Source organism: Sciurus carolinensis, chromosome 3 (assembly GCF_902686445.1).
Source record: "Sciurus carolinensis chromosome 3, mSciCar1.2, whole genome shotgun sequence".
Lineage (NCBI taxonomy): Eukaryota > Metazoa > Chordata > Mammalia > Rodentia > Sciuridae > Sciurus > Sciurus carolinensis.
Window position 1 is genome coordinate 26,532,000 of NC_062215.1, and position 18,473 is coordinate 26,550,472.

The 18,473-nt window shown below is 53.7% G+C and overlaps 1 protein-coding gene and 1 long non-coding RNA gene across 5 annotated transcripts in view; one reads left to right on the forward strand and one right to left on the reverse strand.

Moving 5' to 3' along the window:
* The window catches only part of LOC124981363 (uncharacterized), a 35,866-nt gene that overhangs the window by 13,965 nt on the left and 3,428 nt on the right, over positions 1–18,473 (reverse strand). The window lies entirely within an intron of this gene.
* On the forward strand, positions 273–9,691 carry Wfikkn2 (WAP, follistatin/kazal, immunoglobulin, kunitz and netrin domain containing 2). 4 transcript variants are annotated; one of them, XM_047547682.1, is made up of 3 exons: positions 273–575; positions 3,397–4,125; positions 6,933–9,691. In XM_047547682.1, the coding sequence occupies exons 2-3, from the start codon at positions 3,925–3,927 to the stop codon at positions 8,451–8,453; spliced, it is 1,722 nt and encodes a 573-aa protein (XP_047403638.1). In that variant the 5' UTR covers positions 273–575; positions 3,397–3,924; the 3' UTR covers positions 8,454–9,691. The 4 variants fall into 4 exon arrangements, with proteins under 4 accessions (XP_047403638.1, XP_047403639.1, XP_047403640.1 ...); XM_047547681.1 differs by lacking the exon at positions 273–575 and adding an exon at positions 2,995–3,033; XM_047547683.1 differs by lacking the exon at positions 3,397–4,125 and having other exon boundaries at positions 274–575.

Consider the following 18,473-nt stretch of genomic DNA (forward strand, 5'->3'; position numbering starts at 1 on the left):
AAATGACCAAGATCAGGGCAAAAAAGCTCCCAGGAGGCTGGCCTGCCCCACCCATTCAGCAGAAGGCATGGCTGCCTCGGTCTGAGGCCCAGGCAGGGTGGTTGGACTTTGCCGGGGCTGCGCAGAGAAGCCAGACCCGCGGCTCCCGCCCCCACTGCCCTCCTAGACCTGCTGACTGGCTCACCTCCCCTTCCGGGAGGCCTGGGCCCCACAGAGGGAGGGCCTTGGCCTGGGAGGCTGCACTGCTGGCCAGGCCTTTCCACAGAGAGGTGCAGCAAACCCTCCTCTCCCCGCTTGGAGACCGCAGCTCAGGCTGGGCCCCACCCGGGCAGTGACAGCAGGCCCAGCCGGCCCTGCTCCCTGCTCGCTCTCGCCAGCGCCGGCCCAGCGAGGACCCCCAGCCCGCGCCCACCATGCTTATCCTCACCGGTTTTGTATGCTTGCTTTTTGGCCCAGACTGTGCCCTCTCTGTGGAGAGAATGTTGTGGATCTATGTGCACATAGTAGGCGCTTTTAAAAAAAAAAATTTGTGGACAGAAATAAGATAGGGAAAGAGGGAGCAGACGCAGCGTGAGGTAAGAGGCTCAATGCGGGCGACGGGGCACCTGCGAAGTTGCCGTGGCCTCTGTGGGTCCCCGCCCGCCATGTGTGCAGCTGAAGCCTGGGGTGGGGGCTGACCAAATGGGAAACGGTGTCAGCTGGGTTGTCCTGTCAAGACCCTCGTGGCTCAGGAGTTGATATGCTCAGGGTGGGTCTGAGGTCAAGGGTCACCCAGAGTTCATTGGGGGTGACCTCCTGCCCACTGCACCTAACAGCCCCCTTGGAGGGTGAGACAGGTCAGAGCCCAGCCCTCTCTCTGACCTCCCACCCCAGCGAGGCTGAGCAGTGCCCGATGTCCTTGGGGAAAGGGAGAAAGGCAGGGGATGCCCAGGGGCCAGCCAGACCAGCCTGGAGGCCCGGCCTCTCGGGGCAGCTCAGCCCAGGCTCTGTGCTTGGTGGCCCAAGATGGTGGGAACAGGTGATTGGACTGTCTTCCCTACCTTGGGTTTCTGAGAAGAGTGAGGGAGTCTGACAGGGACAAGAGAAGAAGCCAGAATAGAGGGACCTGCCAGGAGGGGACTTCAAAGCTCTCCTAGGACAGCTTCCCACCGGCAGGTCTGGCCAGAGCCGAGAGGGGCCTCCTGCAGGGGTGGGTGTGAGGAGCCCAGGCCTGGGAGGGGGCGGTGCTCGCCCTGCTCTGTTGGCCATGGGACCTGGAAGGCCCAGCCCAACCTCCCTGTGACTCGGTTTCCTCTCCGCCCCAGGGCACGCCCTGCTGGGGCTGTCGCGAGGGTCGGCGGGGCCGGCAGAGGTGGAAGTGCCGTGGGCTGCGAGCCCTGACCAGACGTTGTTTATTATTCTCAGCTGTGTTTTGGTGGGAGTCTTGGAAGGGCCGAGAGGGAGTCAGCGTGCTCTCGGGCCGTCCTCCTCGAGCAGAATGACTAGGGTGAGGCCCTGGGAAGGTACCGAGGCTCTGGACGGGGCCAGGTGGGCGTGGAGGGCTTTCTCCCCCGGCCCCAGGAAGCCAGCAGGGCAGGACGGTCGGGGTCCCATTTCCCTTCTTCTCCCCCCACCACATCTTTCCCAAGTCCTCTCATGGTCTCAGTGGCCTCCCCAGATATCAGCCTCCCCTCCTCAGATGCCTGTCCCCCTGTTAGCGGGACTGTGACAATTCCTCTAAGTGTTGCTTAGAAATATGTCACCGTCCATTTCTCTTTGTGATATCAAAGGAGGCCTTGCACGGGCTGCGTGGAGGCCCCCGCTTGGAGCAGCTGGAACCCGGTTTATGAAATTACAGGGAATTCAAAGCAGCCAGTGTCGCCCGCTGTCTGGCTTCATTACTGGGACTGGCCTTGGAGGGAGGTTTATTCCAATAATTTAGAGGATTAGGATCTGACACCCTTCATTAGTGCTTTGACATAAGCAGAAAAGACAGATCCTGCAGAATGACCCACACGACAGGAAGGAATCAGCTCAAGGGGGAGGAAGGCGACCCCACCCAGCTGGGAAGAGGAAGTCTGCGGGGGGGGGGGGGGGGGACATGTGGCCTTTCTACAGTCCAATTAGGCGACAGCCTGTGGGCCCCAGCCTCAGTGTCCCCGTCTGTAAACTGAGAGGGCCGCTGAGGGTCTTGGAGCTCCCTTCTGGTTCTCCGCCATCCTGGGGACGCTGCTGCTCAGTCACTGCTCCTTGAACCCTTGGTGGTTTGTCCTTAACAGGTACCTCTCTGTTCCGGGGCTCTCTCCCCCGCCCGCCCCCTGCTGCTACCTCAGTCAAGTGACCAGCGCAAGCGCGTGCAGGCTGCTGGCTGTTCTGTGGTGTTTTAGTGCCCGCCATTTCCAGCCACCTGAGAGAGACGTGGCCCCCAGCCCCATGGCCACTTCTGGCTTTCTTCCAGGTTCCTCCACAAATAGAGCTCCTGAGCTTCAAAAATTTCTTGTCCACCCTATAAAAACCAGAGTCTGGACTGTGCCTCACAAAAGCAGATCTGGCAGCTGATGGAGGAGGGGTTCTTTAATAAGGTCCCTGCCAGCACCTAGCAAGCTGGTATCCCCGCCTCCTCTGTTAATGCTAGGGTCTTGGAGCTGTGTGTCGCAGGGCAAATTGCTTAGCTTCTCTGTGTGCCCCTTCAAATCTAAAATGGAGGTACAGTTTGCTGTGAGATTAAGTGAGATGATGCATTTAGAATTTGGCACTCATATTTGGAATGACAGGTCTTGCTATTGTTGCTTACTGTGACCCTGGGCAAGTCTCTTGGGTTCTTCCACCACAGTCCTCTGTGCAGGGGGCTGGGAGCTGGGTGGGGCGGGCAAGGCAGTGCCTGTACAGTGCCTGGCACTCAGAAAGGGTTCCCTGAGCCGTGGCTTCCGTGGCCACGCAGCGCAGTCCTGGGACACAGTTACCGAGGAGGTTTTCTTGGAGCTGACGAGTGTGTGGATGGAGGAGCGAGGAATGTGATATGTCCCGGCAGCCGGGGGAGCCGGAGCATATCTGGTATGTGTCTCTGGAATGATTTGGGGAAAATTCACCAAAGTTGGAACTTAAGACACGAACCGCCCGGGGACACAGAGATAGGGAGCTGTCCGTGTGCGCGCCCCCAGAAGGGAACCTGGTGCTGGGGTGGGAGTCGGCTTACGCGGCTCAGTGCTGTGCAGGCCCGCCCTGGAACGGCCGTGAACTTGTTGTTTTTCCACGTCATTTGCTCTCAAATGTACTATCGGGCTGGGCCACGCTACTCCGGCTGCTCAGGTCCCTCCTTGTAACAAGCGACTGTGTGTTCTTTAGAGGTGGCCAAAAGGGAGGAGGGGGCCCAGCCCCGGGGAGGTGGGGGAAAGGGAAACAAATCCTTCTTTACAGTGAGCGTGCGTGTCCTGGAGCCAGCTCCCCCGAAGCACATGCCATTTCTGGCCCTTGAAGGGGTTAAAGGCCTCCTGGAGTCAGAACAAGCAGGTGTCCCACCGTGCCAGATACGCTGCCTAAACTGCTTCCAGCTTTTTTTCCCCTTCTGCAATAAGTCTGTGATCGGCCCGGGACAGAGGCGCCAGCAGCCTGCCTGTGACAGGCATCAGGTTAGCTCGCTCCCACTCGGGTGGCGCGCCCAGGATATAAATCCAGGCTCGGGCCCCTGCTGCGGCTCCTCTCCCTGCACATTCAGGAGACAGAGTTTCCTTCCAAAGACCTTTCTTTTATCTGAAGCCGCACAGCCCAGCAGGCTGCACTTGGTGGAGGCAGCCCCGGCAGCAGCCGCTGCAGCAGCAGCCTGAGCAAGGAGACCTTGCAAAGGGTGGGAGGGCAGGTGTCTCCAGCCCCAGAGAAGAAGGCCCCGGTGGGCCCCAGCCCCTGGCGTCGCCGCCGGGGAGGTCTCTGGCAGCTACAGTTTGCACCATGTGGGCCCTGGGGTGTCGCCGGTTCTGGTCCTGCCGGGGGCTGCTGCTGCTGCTACTGCTGCTGCTCGGGGTGTCCCCGCCGGGCCTGGCACTGCCGCCCATCCGCTATTCCCATGCTGGCATCTGCCCCAACGACATGAACCCCAACCTCTGGGTGGATGCACAGAGCACCTGCAAGCGAGAGTGTGAGACGGACCAGGTGAGTTGGGAACCCAGAGCCTGAGAGAGATGGACCACCTGAGTGTGTGAGTGAGGGGTGGGAGCCGTGGGGTGGGGACAGCTCGGGAGTGCCCTCCAGGAACATGAAGGAGCACAGGCCCTGCCCGCCAGGAGATAAACAGAGCTCGATGCCTGTCTATTGTCACTGAGACCCGAAAGAGGGCGTGATGTGCGAGTTCCCCAGAGCCCAGGAATCGTGGGTTGCAGCTCCTTCCTGTGTGCTGAGGGCTGCTGTGAGCCAGCACCGTGCCAGGCACATAGGGAGAACGGGCAGATGTGCACCAGCTGCCTACTCACAGGTAAGAGAGTGGACGCTCAGAGCGCCCCATGGCCATTGAGGGACAGGTGGGCTTGGAGCCCATATCTGCCTGACAAAGCTGAAGTTTCATCTGGCCTCCAGCCACCTCCCCAGGATTTGGGCCTAAACCCAGAGAGTGACTAGACTGGTGGTCAGGGCGGCAGGAAAAGCTCCGTCTAGGTGCCCTGGGCTCCTCAGGAGGGAAGGGAGCGAGTTCCAGCCTGCCAGACTCCTCAGCCCTCCCTCGTACTCCTCGCCGAGGACACCGCAGGGGCAGTGCTGGTTCTGGAGCAGTTCTCTCCTCAGGGCCGAGGCCCTCCGGAAGTCCATTCCTGCCACTCCTGTAGGGCAAAGGGCTATGGTACCCACATCTGCTCCAGGCACAGCTACCTCCTGCCTGTCCTGGTCACCTCTGAGGGTAACATTGAGTCCTCTGAGGCTCTGGGCTGGGTTGGGCTGGACTGGGCTGGGCAGGGGATGGGATAAACCCTGGGGTTCCTGTGATGCTTGGTCACCTGCAGGAGAGAGCCCAGGGCTTCCCTGGGGAAAGTGACCTCTGCCTCACAGTGTCCAGGGGACAATTCTCAAGCACCTCAGGACAGATGCTTCTAGTGGGGCAATGGTAGAGTCAAGGAGAAGAAGATAAGGAGTGGGAGAGCCGGGCTGTTCCCGCAGGCTGAGGTCGCTTTGCTAGTTTGCTACATTTGCAGAGAAGCTTGTGTCGTTGGCATAGGCTAGCCTGGAAAGTCAGATGGGGCTTGGGGACAGTGGCACTGATTTTGTGTGTCTTTGGAGAAGACACCTGCTTGGAGCTGAGGATTCAGATAGCCTATGGGTATGTTCCAGCCCCTGAAGCAAAAGTATTCTAAGGATTCCCTCCAGGTTTCCTTCCCCCAGTTCCCAAGGGCCCATCTACTCACCAGCCTCTGGGCCCTGAGGGAGCTTCCTGGTACCTTAGGGAATGGATGACTGTCAGGTCAGGAAGCAGGCTCTCCTGCCCCATGTCCCCTCCCTGTCATCAATTCTCCTTGGGGTCTCTTCTCCCTTAGACCCAAGCTCTACGCACAGCCCATTCCTATCCCAAAGTCTCCCCTGGTGTGGTCCAGAAGCCTCTGCCAAACAAGGGCTGCAAAACAAAGTCCCCGTCCTGAGTCTTCTGAGCTGAAAGGGGCAGAAGGTAAATAAGCGAGGCAGGCAGGCCCTGCTCAGCCGGGGCGGGATGTTTCCCCCTCTGAGCTGATGTGGAATGTCAAAGAGGCTGAAATAAAAGTCGGAGCGACAAGAGGCCAGCCCTGGTGGGGAGCAGCTCACAGAGTCACTACCTGGCGGAGGATTAGGAGGCTTGCCCGCCTGCCCAGTGGGTACGGCATGTTATTGTCGAAAACACCACATGAAATCTGTGTTTGTGCCGGCGACAGGAGCATGTTGCTAATTTCAAGGAATTAAACTAATGCCTTAGGCGGTTCCACAGAAAAATCAGAGGGGATTATGGTCTAGCAATGTCTGGCTGATGGGCTAGCTGAACTTTGCCACATGAGGGAAGTTTTTCTTGTGGCTTTCTCCATGAAATGTCCCTTGTGGAGCCGAGCACCTGGATTTGGTATAGGCTGAGACCGGGCATCCTGGGTCCAACACATCCTGATGTGGGTACTATCTCCTCAAGTGGTGGCAGGCTGTGGATAGCCTCCCACATGTGTCCCAGAGGTGACCTCTTCAGGTTCACCTGAGCATCCTCATGCCGATGGAGAAGTCAGAGGGCAGCCTCACTCTGCAAGCCCAGAGCTTCTCTGGGGACTCAGAATCCCATCTGCTGGGCTTGTAGCTCTTTTCTGCCACCCTCATCTCTATGACATGTTGTCATCGCTCTGCATCTCTATATTCTCATCTGTGGAATAATGGTAAGAAAATGTCCCCTCTTGGAGGTAGTGACCCACAGCTTTCCACACTAGTCATATAGGTGACCTTGGGCAGTTGCTTAATCTCTCTTATTTCTTTTAGTAAGTGCTTTTTGTGGGGGGGTACTGGGGATTAAACCCCAGGGGCGCTTAACCACTGAGCCACATCCCCAGCCCTTTTTAATATTTTAATTAGAGACAAGGCCTTGCTGAGTTGCTTAGCACCTCACTGAGTTGCTGAGGCTGTCCTTGAACTTGTGATCCTCCTGCCTCAGCTTCCCAAGCCGCTGGGATTACAGGCATGCGCCACCATGCCCTGCAAGTCTCTTGATCTCTCTGTGCCTCGGTAGCATCATCCAGGAAGTGGGAATAATGGCTGCGCCCACCATGGGTTTGTGAGGAGCAGAGCAAGCCGACATGTCAGCTCGTAGTCGAGGGCCTGGCACCAGCTGGGTCTCTCACCACCAAGGGTTCTCCTCACACTCGACAGTGAGCCCCTGCCAGTCCCCTCCCCACAAGCCCTGAGGTCAGGGCAGGATGCCGTCTTCCCTCCCGTCCCCTCCCTGTTCAGAGCTCTCTCTGTGGCTCTTTCAGGAATGTGAGACCTATGAGAAGTGCTGCCCCAACGTGTGTGGAACCAAGAGTTGCGTGGCAGCCCGCTACATGGACGTGAGAGGGAAGAAGGGCCCAGTGGGCATGCCCAAGGAGGCCACCTGTGACCACTTCATGTGTCTGCAGCAGGGCTCTGAGTGCGACATCTGGGACGGCCAGCCCGTGTGTAAGTGCAAAGATCGCTGCGAGAAGGAGCCCAGCTTCACCTGTGCCTCCGATGGCCTCACCTATTACAACCGCTGCTACATGGATGCTGAGGCCTGCTCCAGGGGCATCACGCTGGCCGTCGTCACCTGCCGCTACCACTTCACCTGGCCCAACACCAGTCCCCTGCCTCCTGAGACCACCGTGCACCCCACCACGGCCTCCCCAGAGACCCCTGGGCTGGACATGGCGGCCCCAGCCCTGCTTAATCACCCTGTGCACCAGTCGGTCACTGTGGGTGAGACAGTGAGCTTCCTCTGTGATGTGGTGGGCCGGCCCCGGCCTGAGATCACCTGGGAGAAGCAGCTGGAGGATCGGGAGAATGTGGTCATGCGGCCCAACCATGTGCGTGGCAACGTGGTGGTCACCAACATTGCCCAGCTGGTCATATATAATGCCCAGCCTCAGGATGCTGGCATCTACACCTGCACGGCCCGGAATGCTGCCGGGGTCCTGAGGGCTGACTTCCCACTGTCCGTGGTCAGGGGGGGTCAGGCTGTGGCCACCTCGGAGAGCAGCCCCAACGGCACCGCCTTCCCGGCGGCCGAGTGCCTGAAGCCCCCTGACAGTGAGGACTGTGGTGAGGAGCAGACCCGCTGGCACTTTGACGCCCAGGCCAACAACTGCCTCACCTTCACCTTTGGCCACTGCCACCGCAACCTCAATCACTTTGAGACCTACGAGGCCTGCATGGTGGCCTGCATGAGTGGGCCACTGGCCGTGTGCAGCCTGCCTGCCCTGCAGGGGCCCTGCAAGGCCTATGCACCGCGCTGGGCCTACAATAGCCAGACGGGCCAGTGCCAGTCCTTTGTCTATGGCGGCTGTGAGGGTAACGGAAACAACTTCGAGAGCCGGGAGACCTGCGAGGAGTCCTGCCCCTTCCCCCGGGGCAACCAGCGCTGTCGGGCCTGCAAGCCACGGCAGAAACTCGTCACCAGCTTCTGTCGGAGCGACTTTGTCATACTGGGCCGAGTCTCAGAGCTGACCGAGGAGCCCGACTCAGGCCGTGCTCTGGTGACCGTGGACGAGGTTCTAAAGGATGAGAAGATGGGCCTCAAGTTCTTGGGCCGGGAGCCACTGGAAGTCACTCTGCTCCACGTGGACTGGGCCTGTCCCTGCCCCAATGTGACGGTGGGTGAGACGCCACTCATCATCATGGGCGAGGTGGAAGGTGGAATGGCCATGCTGCGACCTGACAGCTTCGTGGGAGCGTCCAGCACCCGGCGGGTCAGGAAGCTGCGTGAGGTCATGCACAAGAAGACCTGCGACATCCTCAAGGACTTCCTGGGCTTGCAATGAAGCTCAGGCACCTCTCCCTGGTCCTCTTCCACCTACCCACCCCAGTGCTCCTCAGTCAGTAAACTGGGCAAGATCAGATTCGACAGTCTTGGGCCAGCAGGGAAACGGCAATCAATAGGTCAGAAAAAAAGCTACCAGAGGGTCTTAGATCCACTTCTATTCTTTGAGTTAGATAAGGTGTCCATGCCCTTTTTAGCCAAGGGGCACAAAAGGAGAAGTCAACAAATACGTGTAAGTTATTCCTGACGACCAGGCTGCTCGGGCATTCTGTCACCCTCTCCTGGCCACCTGCCTCCTCTGGCTCTCCCAGAGTTCAAGAGATGGCTGATAGTTGGATAAGCTGGCTCGCAGAGAAGGTGTATGGAGACAGAGGGCCCTGTGACCCAGCAGGACGAGCTCCCCACAGCCTCTTAGGTCACTGTGAGCACTTCTTGGTAAGGGTCGTGGGCACTGGGAAGTCAGAGGCACAGTCCCGCATATAACTTGCCCTGAGTGGAGGCTGGCAGGGCAGGTGCCTTGGAGTGGGGTTAACCTGTGTCTCTGAGGCCACCATGGCACGAGCAGAATATGTTTCCTCTCTGGGTTGCCTTGGTTTGTTGATTTCATTCTGTTCATTTCGGCTCAGTGCACGCTTTCTGAACACTTACTGGGTGTCTGATGCTAGGACCACGGAGAGATGTCCTTCCCAGCTCACGATGCCCCAACACGAAGGCCCCGCCAGAAGCCCTTGCACTGTCATGTGCTCCCTCCCGATGGATGGTGTGATTCCACATACCACTCACTTCCTCGGACATAAAGCAGATAGAAGCCCCAGGATCTGCTTTGGTAGCAAGAAAAATATAGTAGGAAAAAAGCAGGCTGGGAAGGGGGTAGTGGAAGAATGAAGGGAGGGGAGGCAGGCTTGGAACCAGAAGGAATGTTGCTCGATGCTCCCATCTGGTGGCAGCCTCGGGAGCCCGCAGGGACCTGGAGGGAGGCTCTAGGTGGGCCTGGGAGGAAAGGTTTGGGGATGTGGCAGCTCGTTCGTGATTTGTGTGTGTGTGTTTCCAGCCTCCTGTGTGGGCCCAGCACCCCACCACTAGATAGAGGACTTGGGAACCCGCTGTCAGCTCTGCATCTGCCCACCCCGTTCCCTCTTCAGCCCTTCATTTTGTTCATGCTCCTCCAAAGCTAAGAAGGCCGTTGTGGGGCATCCTCATTTCTTCCTCAAATGTAGAGAGGAAGACACTAATAAAAAGCTCATCGTATCAACGGCTCCTTATGTGATTCAATTGGGCTAATGTGGGGAAGTGAGGGAGGAGTGGTGGTTAGTGTCATTTGCTCTGATGACCTTTCAGGAGGGAAGTCTGGCCAATGCGACCATATGTGGGTGGTGGAGGGACACTGAAAATGTTCTAGGCTCACTATGGGTGCCGAGTTTTTAACTGTGGCGCTCAGCACAACTTTGTGAGGTGTGAGAAAGCTGAGTCAGAGGCAGGGGTCGGGGGTTAGGCCCAGCCAGGGGTGCTGACTTGTCATCCAGTGCCCCTCCCGTCAGGATGCATAATGGGTCAGGTGCAGAGGTCAACCTACCACAGGTGGTGTTGAGGTCAAGGGGTGGAAGAGACAAGAGGGGTGGGTAGGGCATGCTGCCCAGGGGGGACTTCTCAGGGACCTCAGGTGAGGCTGGGTCCTGTGTTCTCAGGGCATAGAGCTGGGTTTTAAGGATGAGAGCAGTAGCAGCACCTTTGGCCTCAGGGAAGCTCATGGCTTCTCCCCACCCATTGACACGCATCCAGGAGACCTATAACCATGACACACCCACAACTTGTGTCCTCCCTACAAAAGACACCTCCCTATACACTTCCCTGGGCTTCCCTGAGCCACTACCCAAAGGATGAATCCAGGCTAGACCTAACCCAACCCAGGTCAGCTATTCTCACCTGCAATAAGACAATAAATGAAAAGGGAACCAGGATCAGGAACACAAGCTGTTCCCCAAGAAGAGAGGCCAGAGGAGTGGGAGACCTCAAGTGGTCCCTGGGAAGAGACTGAGCACAAAATTTAGCCACCAAGATGGCATGAGCAGCAGCCACCAATCCCCACTTGCTGTGATCAGGCGGGTGAAGACTGTCTCCTCACTCTGCTCCCAGAGGCCTGGGGACCTCTGTTGCAACTGTTTCCAGCCCAGGGTACGTCAACAAAGAGCCTATGGCAATAGGCTGAGGGGGCAAGTGTCACCTCCTGCCTCCCCTCACTTGTACAAATATGGGCCTGAGCCCCATGACAGGACCACAGGGCCCAGATCACTGTTCGGCTTTCCAGGTGGAAGTGCAACTTCAGGGAGCCACCCACAGTGCCAGGCTAGCAGAACCAGAAACCACACAACCCACGGGGTCACTCACACAGCTCTGAATCAGAACACTGCCACTTATCCACTCTCTCGAGCCTTGGGTTCCTCATCTGTGAAACAGACAGCAGGAAGAGCACTTTACAGAGACTTGGGATTGGGGCAGGGGTGGACCCATAGCCCTTGTAAGCTGTTGAGAAACAGTCTGGCACAGAGTTCACCCTCAGTGGCTCCCTGGCCAAGAACAGGCCTCAGGACCTAAAGCCCACCCCTCGTTCTTTTGGGTGCTAGATTTAGCAGTCTCAGTCCAAATCTTCAAGGCTTCATTCTGTTGCCCACAGAGTATGTCCAAACTGGGTACCTCCCATGGGCTGATTTGGGGCTCGGAATGCATGGGCATTTAGGGAAATGGGTGGTTGGGAATCTTCTGTGATTTCTGATTACTACATGACATTTATTTTTCTATCCTTGAAACCATGCTTACTCTTTCATCTCTGCTACCCTAGACTTTATGCAATGCCTGAAATCTAGTAGGTACTCAGTCAAGGGCAAACTGAGTTCCCAGGGTCAGGTTGCCAGGCAGCCTGTGGAGGATACCTCACTCAGTCTGGGAGATTTGGCCCCACGGGACCTACACTGGACACTTACATCTCCTATTCTATGTTTGACTGACTCTCCTAGTCCCGCTGGTCCCTCTTTCAAGTCCATCTCCCCACTTCCAGCCCATGGTGGCCCACTATCTCTAGACCAGGCCCTGGGCCTCTGGGCAAGGCAGCTTGGCTTTTTCCACCCTCTGCATTCACACCCCCCAGCCCTCCCCTGCACCTCCAGCCTCCTAGGACACTCTGCTCCATTGTCTGGCCAGCTGCTCCATAGTCTGATGTCACCCCCTGGACAGTGGGGCCAGAGATCAGGGATCAGAGATGGAACCTGACCAAGGAAGGGGGACTGTCAAACATAGCCTCATGGTGTTTTCCTTCAGCTATGGAGGAGTCCCTCTGTCCAACTGTCCTGTTACATCAGCCTGAGTGAGGACACTGGACACCATCTCTTTATAATCTCCATTGAAACTGCATGAGACAGGATGCTATTTTGTAGGTAGAAAAATCAAGGCAAGAGGGGGACAAAAAACCTGCTGAAGATGACACAGTTGCTGAGAGGCAGACAAGATTTAGAACCTGCTAATCTGACATCAGAACTCCTAATGCTTATGTTATGCTTTTTCTCCTAGTGCATGAAACACGTACACACACACACACCTCCCACACCCTGCTCTGGACTGCTCAGTGTGGAGTCCTGTCAGGACCCCAGATACCTGGGAAGAGCTTGCCTCCTGCCAGCCGCATGCGCACCACCCAGGCTGTTTACGACCTTGCCATGTGACGTGTATTCCTATCACACACATACACAGTCATGGCCTAGATTCCTGGGCACAACATCAGCCTCGTGCCTACTCGTCCTTCAAGACACAGCTCCTTGGGGAAGACTCCCGCTGTCCCCAGGCTGCCTAAGCCTCTTCTTCAAGTCTCTGTGCTCACACTGATCCTGATCAGAATGGTCGCCTAGGGGCTTCAGGAGCATCGGGGCCCAGCTCACAGAGCTGAGCAGGAGCTTGCTGAATGAACACGATCCTGGGACCAAGGCCCTGGGGTGCACAGCACTGGAAGGGGTTCCTGGGGGTCTTCCCTCCTCTTCCCCAGTGCCACCTCAGCACACCTCCCCCTCCTCCCCTGGGGAATGTGTGATTAATGCAGGCAGGATGGGTGGCAAGGTTCCTGGGTCCTATTCTTGGCTGTGCCCTCATTCTGGAATGTGCCCTGAGGTCACACTCCTCTCTCAGACTGTGTCAGGAGGAAGAAAGAATGAGCCTGGCATTCTGCTGGGGGAGAGGGTAGGATAGGCAGGTGGGCAAGCCTATCAACCCTCTCCTTCCCGCCTCTCAGGCTCCTGAGCCCCTCAGCACTTATGGTTCAAGGTCGGGTTGGCGTCTGTACATTCCTGTCCCAAATTAACCTGGTACATGGAACCCTGGCATCCAGGTCTCCAGCAATATGGCCACCCTCAAGCCCACTCACATCAGGGGAGAAAGGACTCAGCTCTAGCATGTCCCAGCCTGGGCTCTGCCATGTGGTGGCGGGATCCTAAGGTGCTGCCTGCTCTAAGCTTGAGGATACTGCGGGAGCCCTGACCCATCCTGATCATTTGTTTTCTGATTTGGTGCAAGGAACGTTTCAATTCTGTCTAATCTAAAGGAGCGGGGCATCTCTGTGTGGGCAGCAAGGAAATGAAAAGGGGGCCTGGGGTATTGCAAAGGACCCTGGGTAGGAGAGAAGCAGGGTTCCAGAGAAAGGGTGCAGATGATTTGAGTTCTAACAACTTGTCTTGGGAGCTTTACGAATATTATCCGATTTAATCCTCACAAAAAAATTAAAAGCTAGATATTATTTTATTGTTTCGCCATTTGATAGATCCCACTCTAGGCTACAGCTGTCGGGAGGGCAAAGACAACGGATGCTTTGTTCACCTCTATGTACCCAGCACACAGCCTCACCTGCAAGGCGTTCCATCAATATTTGCTGAATGAATGAATGAAGCAAGCTCTACTCACCTTATGGAGGAAGAGGTGCTCCCATAGGTACTATTCCCGTTTCACAGATGCTGAAGCTAAGACTAGGGTTAGTAAATGAAAGGGCCATAATTCCAGCCCAGGTCTGCCTGACTTTAGTAACCATACTCTTAACAGAGCAGAAGTATATGTATTTTAAAGGCTGAGGACTCAGATGGTGGTCTTCCTCCTGAACGTCCATATCTACCACTTCTGATTGGCCCCTGGGCCTCTGGAAGCATCAAGGCTTTCCAGAAAGATTTTAAAGCTGCACTCTCCAATGTGGATAGCAATGAAAACAAGTGTGGAATTGAAATTTTTAAAAAATTTAAATTCAGTTCCTCATTTGCACCAGCCACATCTCTGGTGCCACATTTCATGAGGTTGGAAGCTACCATATTGGACAACACAGAGTATTTCCATCGTCACAGAAAGTTCTATTACAGAGCCCTGCTACAAAGGATTAATATAGAAATCTGTTTTCTTTGGTAGAGGGCTTGGGGGCGGGGGACTATCTCTAATGGTCTTTAAGCTATGGCCCTGCCAAAGACTCCAGGGATCTCCTTTTTTAGCCACTCGCTGGTATGCAGTCTCATGGTCCTGTTGCCAACGGTGATATAGGGTTCTTTGATTACCTCTGTTGTCACTGGATCTCAACCTCAAAATCCCCTCATCTTTCTCCCACAAGGCTCACAGACCTTCGGGCAAATAAAGTTCCTGGTGGCCTTCCTCAGTATGACACCCCGCAGCGCTAACAGTCACAATGCTCAGGTGAAACTGAATTTACTGCACTCTTGGTTAAATAAGGTAAGAGGGGCTGCTGAGAGAGGCAGGAGCTAGAGGCGAGGCCTCCTGTGGCACAGCTCAGTGCCGGTGACATGCTGCCTCCCAGGAACCAGGCTGACAACAGGCCAGCTACTCAACAGCTCTTCAAAGACACCTCTGCCGCAGCTGTAATCTCGTTTCTTACATGGAAGTGCTGACTAAAGGTCTAAGAATTACTTTGATTACTTTGTGAGTGGTCATTGCTGCTATAATTGCATCACATCAACCTTTAAAAAGAGAAGGCAGACGTTTTAGGCTTTGGGATCCATATATATATATATATATATATATATATATATATATATTTTTTTTTTTTTTTTTTTTTTTTTTTTTTTTTTTTGGTACTGGGGATTGAAGCCAGGGCACTTCACCACTGAGACACATCCCCAGCCTTTTTGTTTTTTACTTTGTGACAGGGCCTTTGTAAGTTGCTGTGGCTGACCTCAAACTTGTGATCTCCCTACCTCAACCTCTCAAGTTGCTGGGATTACAGACAAGCCCCACCACACCCAGCAAGAGGTCCTTAAATCTTGATGTCCAAGGAAGTGACAGTGAGCAAATGTCAAAGTCATGGAAGAGCCCATGGGGCTCTTGTATTTCTGAGGCTGGTCTCGAACTCCCAGGCTCAAGTGATTCTCCCGCCTCAGCTTCCAGAGCACCTGGCCCTATAGGTGTGGCATGAGCTCTGGAGACAGACTGCCTAGGCCCAAATAGCTATGTGACAGTGGGTAAGTCATTCTCTCTGTGCATCAGTACCTTCATCTATAAAATGGAACAATAATAGACCCATAGTGTCCTGCAGAAGTAGTCAGGCCCGGGGCTGGTTGCTCCGGGTGGCTGGGGATGATCGCTGTTGTGTGTTTCTGCCCATGGCTAGAACAAGAAGCAAGAGATGGGCCTATGCAGTGGACCCCCTTCCACTAGGCTGCCCTTGGAGAGCAAAGAGAGAAGAGAGGGTTTGCAGAGAAGGGTGCAGGATGAGGGTGCCTAAAGAGAGGGGAGAGAAAAAGACAGAGAGGCCACCCATGCCCACGCCTACTGGGTTGTATAGTTTGGCAGCCCAGGAAGCAGAGATAGTGAGTAATTTGAGTAGAGATGGGGAACCTCTGGGACCCCCAGGGAGGCCCTAAGAACATTCTCCACCCTTCATTGCCAGCTCCAATGCCTTAGAAGACAGTGCTCAGCTCTAACTCCTTATTTCAAGTAGCACTCCCCATTTCAATGGACCACCAGGGGCAAAAGAATAAAGGAGAAGCAGCCTTAGGACCATGGCATGATCAATAAGAGACTCAAAACAATCTGCATGACCATCACAACCAATGACTTCACCCTGTCACCTTACTACGAGGAAAAGCTGGTGTTTGTGGATGAGCAGAACACAGTTCCAGTAAGACACAGATGGTGACCTGTCCCCATTCCTGGCCTCCTAGAAAGAGGGTTCCCTTTACCAATTAGATGCCCTGGTGGCAGAGTTGATCATTTCCATTACTAAGAGCCAACAGCACTTAATATATGCTCAACATACTCATTATGCTCATTAAATATTTATATCCTGTGAGGTATATTTTACTCACCTGCATTTAATATTCTCAACATTTCAGAGACAATGAAACAGGCTCCCAGAAGTGGAAGAACTTGCCCAAGGTCCTTGATCAGAGAACCAGACCCAGATGGGTGTCTGTGACTCTAAAGTCCAAACACCTAACAGTGTGTATAATACCTTCCACCATCAATTTGAGAACAGTCAAATGTGGTTTTCTCTCACTTTGCTTCCTCCCTTCTCCCTGATAATCCACCAGGAAGTCTGACTCCTAGGGCTTTCATGAAAAGGCATGTTCAAGGCCAGCTGACCTCCCATTGATTCAAGTTATCCTATGTATATGCTTAACAGAACATATATACATACATAATATTTATATACATTTGTGTGTCTATACATATATACACATGTATACACACACACAATTTTTTTTTTTTTGGTACTAAGGATTGAACCCAGGGTCACTTAACCACTGAGTCACATCCCTGGTTCTTTTTATGTTTTATTTTGAGACAGGGTCTTACAAAGTTGGTGAGGCTGGTCTTGAACTTGTGATTCTCCTGCCTCAGCCTCCCGAGCTGCTGGGATTACAGATAAGCACCACTGCATCCAACTATATATTTTATATATGCATCACATCAACCCTAACAAGTAGAATTTCTCAACCCTCCTTTACAGATAGGAAATAAAAGACTGAATAGGTTTAGCTATGTAAGGGTGAGTTTGGGATTCAATTCAAAGTCTAAGCCCAGAGAGTATTCTTCCTTGTGCAGGTCACTGGGAGTAATGTTATTTTGAGGCTTAATGCAGCCTCTTACTCCACTGCAGAGCATCCTTACTTACTTCTCAGCAGTTACCAGGGAGTCTGGAGCAAAACTTGTGTGACCTAAACATCCAGATGGTGAAATTGGTGTGAGGCCTGCATCAGACTCTGGTGTTTTCTGCACCCAAGCAGAATCCATGTTTTGTACAGAGCAGAGATGCTCTCTGAACTGTTCCAGGTCATGTGGAGGAGCTTGGTCAGATTGCAGTGGTATTTTCAGTCGATGACAGAGTGCTAGGCCACCAAGGAAACTTAGGGGAGCCTGGGGAAGGGCACTGCCCAGGGGAAGTGACCAAGAGTAGAAGTTATTTGGGGTTAATTTCTGGATGAGCTTTATACAGAGTTTTCCTTCTAAAGCCTCATTCTTTGATTTATGTTAGAACTGGAAAATATTTCAGGCATCCAAATAACCAAACTGGAAGACAGAACAGTTGAACTCCACAAAGACTTGTTACCTTGGCCAGGGTCAGGGTGTGGTGATGAGGATGGCATGTGGGAGTGACCTGGGGGTGTCCGAGTTTGAGTAATGAATGCATACTTTCCACCAACTTCTGGAAGGGTGGCATCTGCTATGAACTCTGACATCACGAAACCAAAGAGGTTTTGTTGCTAAAGGGAGGAGGTTTCTAGGAGAAGCACCAAGCTGAAAACCTATCCTGAAAGACAGGAATTAGTGCCACCCCCTTCCCCAACCTCACTCCCTCCAGGACTACCAGGACTTCTGCTCTCTTGCTTCTTACCTGTCCATCCCACCTCTGGGTTTGCTAGCTAAGGAAATTCTAAACCCTCTCTCTTTCCATGATGTTACTGTACAATGTTTAAAATAGTGAAAAATAGATTAAAATGTCTAGATTTAAAGGCAGCTTCTCCCAAGAGTGATGGACTGGCCACAGAGTTTCCATGTCTGATTTCCTCCATCTTTCCTGCAAGGGCTAGCACACACATTCTTCCCACTGTGCACATGCCACCAAAAAAAGAGCCACAACCTCATTCTTTCTCTCAACTGGCTGTCCCTCCATTGGAGATGGGCATTGAGGGTTCCCAGGCTTCTCAGAGTTTCCAGTGAGCATTTGACCTGCTCTTCATGATTTGCTAACTCCTCCTAGATCTAGAATGCCTCAGACAGGCATGTCTCTTCCTTTTTGCTCATACTTCCACATGTTCCTGTGTATTGCTTATTTGGGCTGGGATGTTACCTTCTGCTAGACTGTAGCTCTTTGAGAGGTTCCAACTGTGTGTGTGTGTGTGTGTGTGAGAGAGAGACAGAGAGAGAGACAGAGAGAGAGACAGAGAGAGTGCTAGCACCCACTGGTTCCTAACACAAATGAATGTGTTGAGTGAATAAACACAATGGCTGTTCAATAGTATCTCCATTTGTTTGAAAAGAAATTTTAGGGACAAGAATGGAATCTGAGCCCAGGGCAACATGAGTCATCATAATCCCAGAGAGCAATAGCAATGTGGGTAAATAAAACCAGCACATAGTTGTCAAACTTTAATATCTTAAAACAGATTTTCCTGTCTTGATTTTGCCTAGCAAAGGTTGATATTAAAAAGAGTTTGGGCCAGGCATGGTGGCACATGCCTGTGATCCCAGCAGCTTGGAAGGCTAAGGCAGGAGGATGACAAGTTTGAGGCCAACCTCAGCAACTTAGAGAGGTAGCAAGGCCTTAAGCAACTCAGCAAGACCCTGTCTTAAAATAAAAAATAAAAAGGGCTGGGATGTGGCTCAGTGGTTAAGTGCCCTGGGTTCAATCCCTGGTACTAACCAAAAAAAAAAAAAAGAAGAGTTTGGAGTTGAAGCAAGCAACCACTTACAGGAGAGAGAAACTTGGCACAAAGTGATATTACATGGCCTCCCAAATAATTGAAGGTGGTTCTTGAGGACAAAAAAGGGA

Coding starts and splice junctions, on each gene's coding strand:
- Wfikkn2 (XM_047547682.1), top strand. CDS start 3,925: ATGTGGGCCCTGGGGTGTCGCCGGTTCTGGTCCTGCCGGGGGCTGCTG. Junction 4,126..6,932: donor GAGAGTGTGAGACGGACCAG/GTGAGTTGGGAA, acceptor TGGCTCTTTCAG/GAATGTGAGACCTATGAGAA.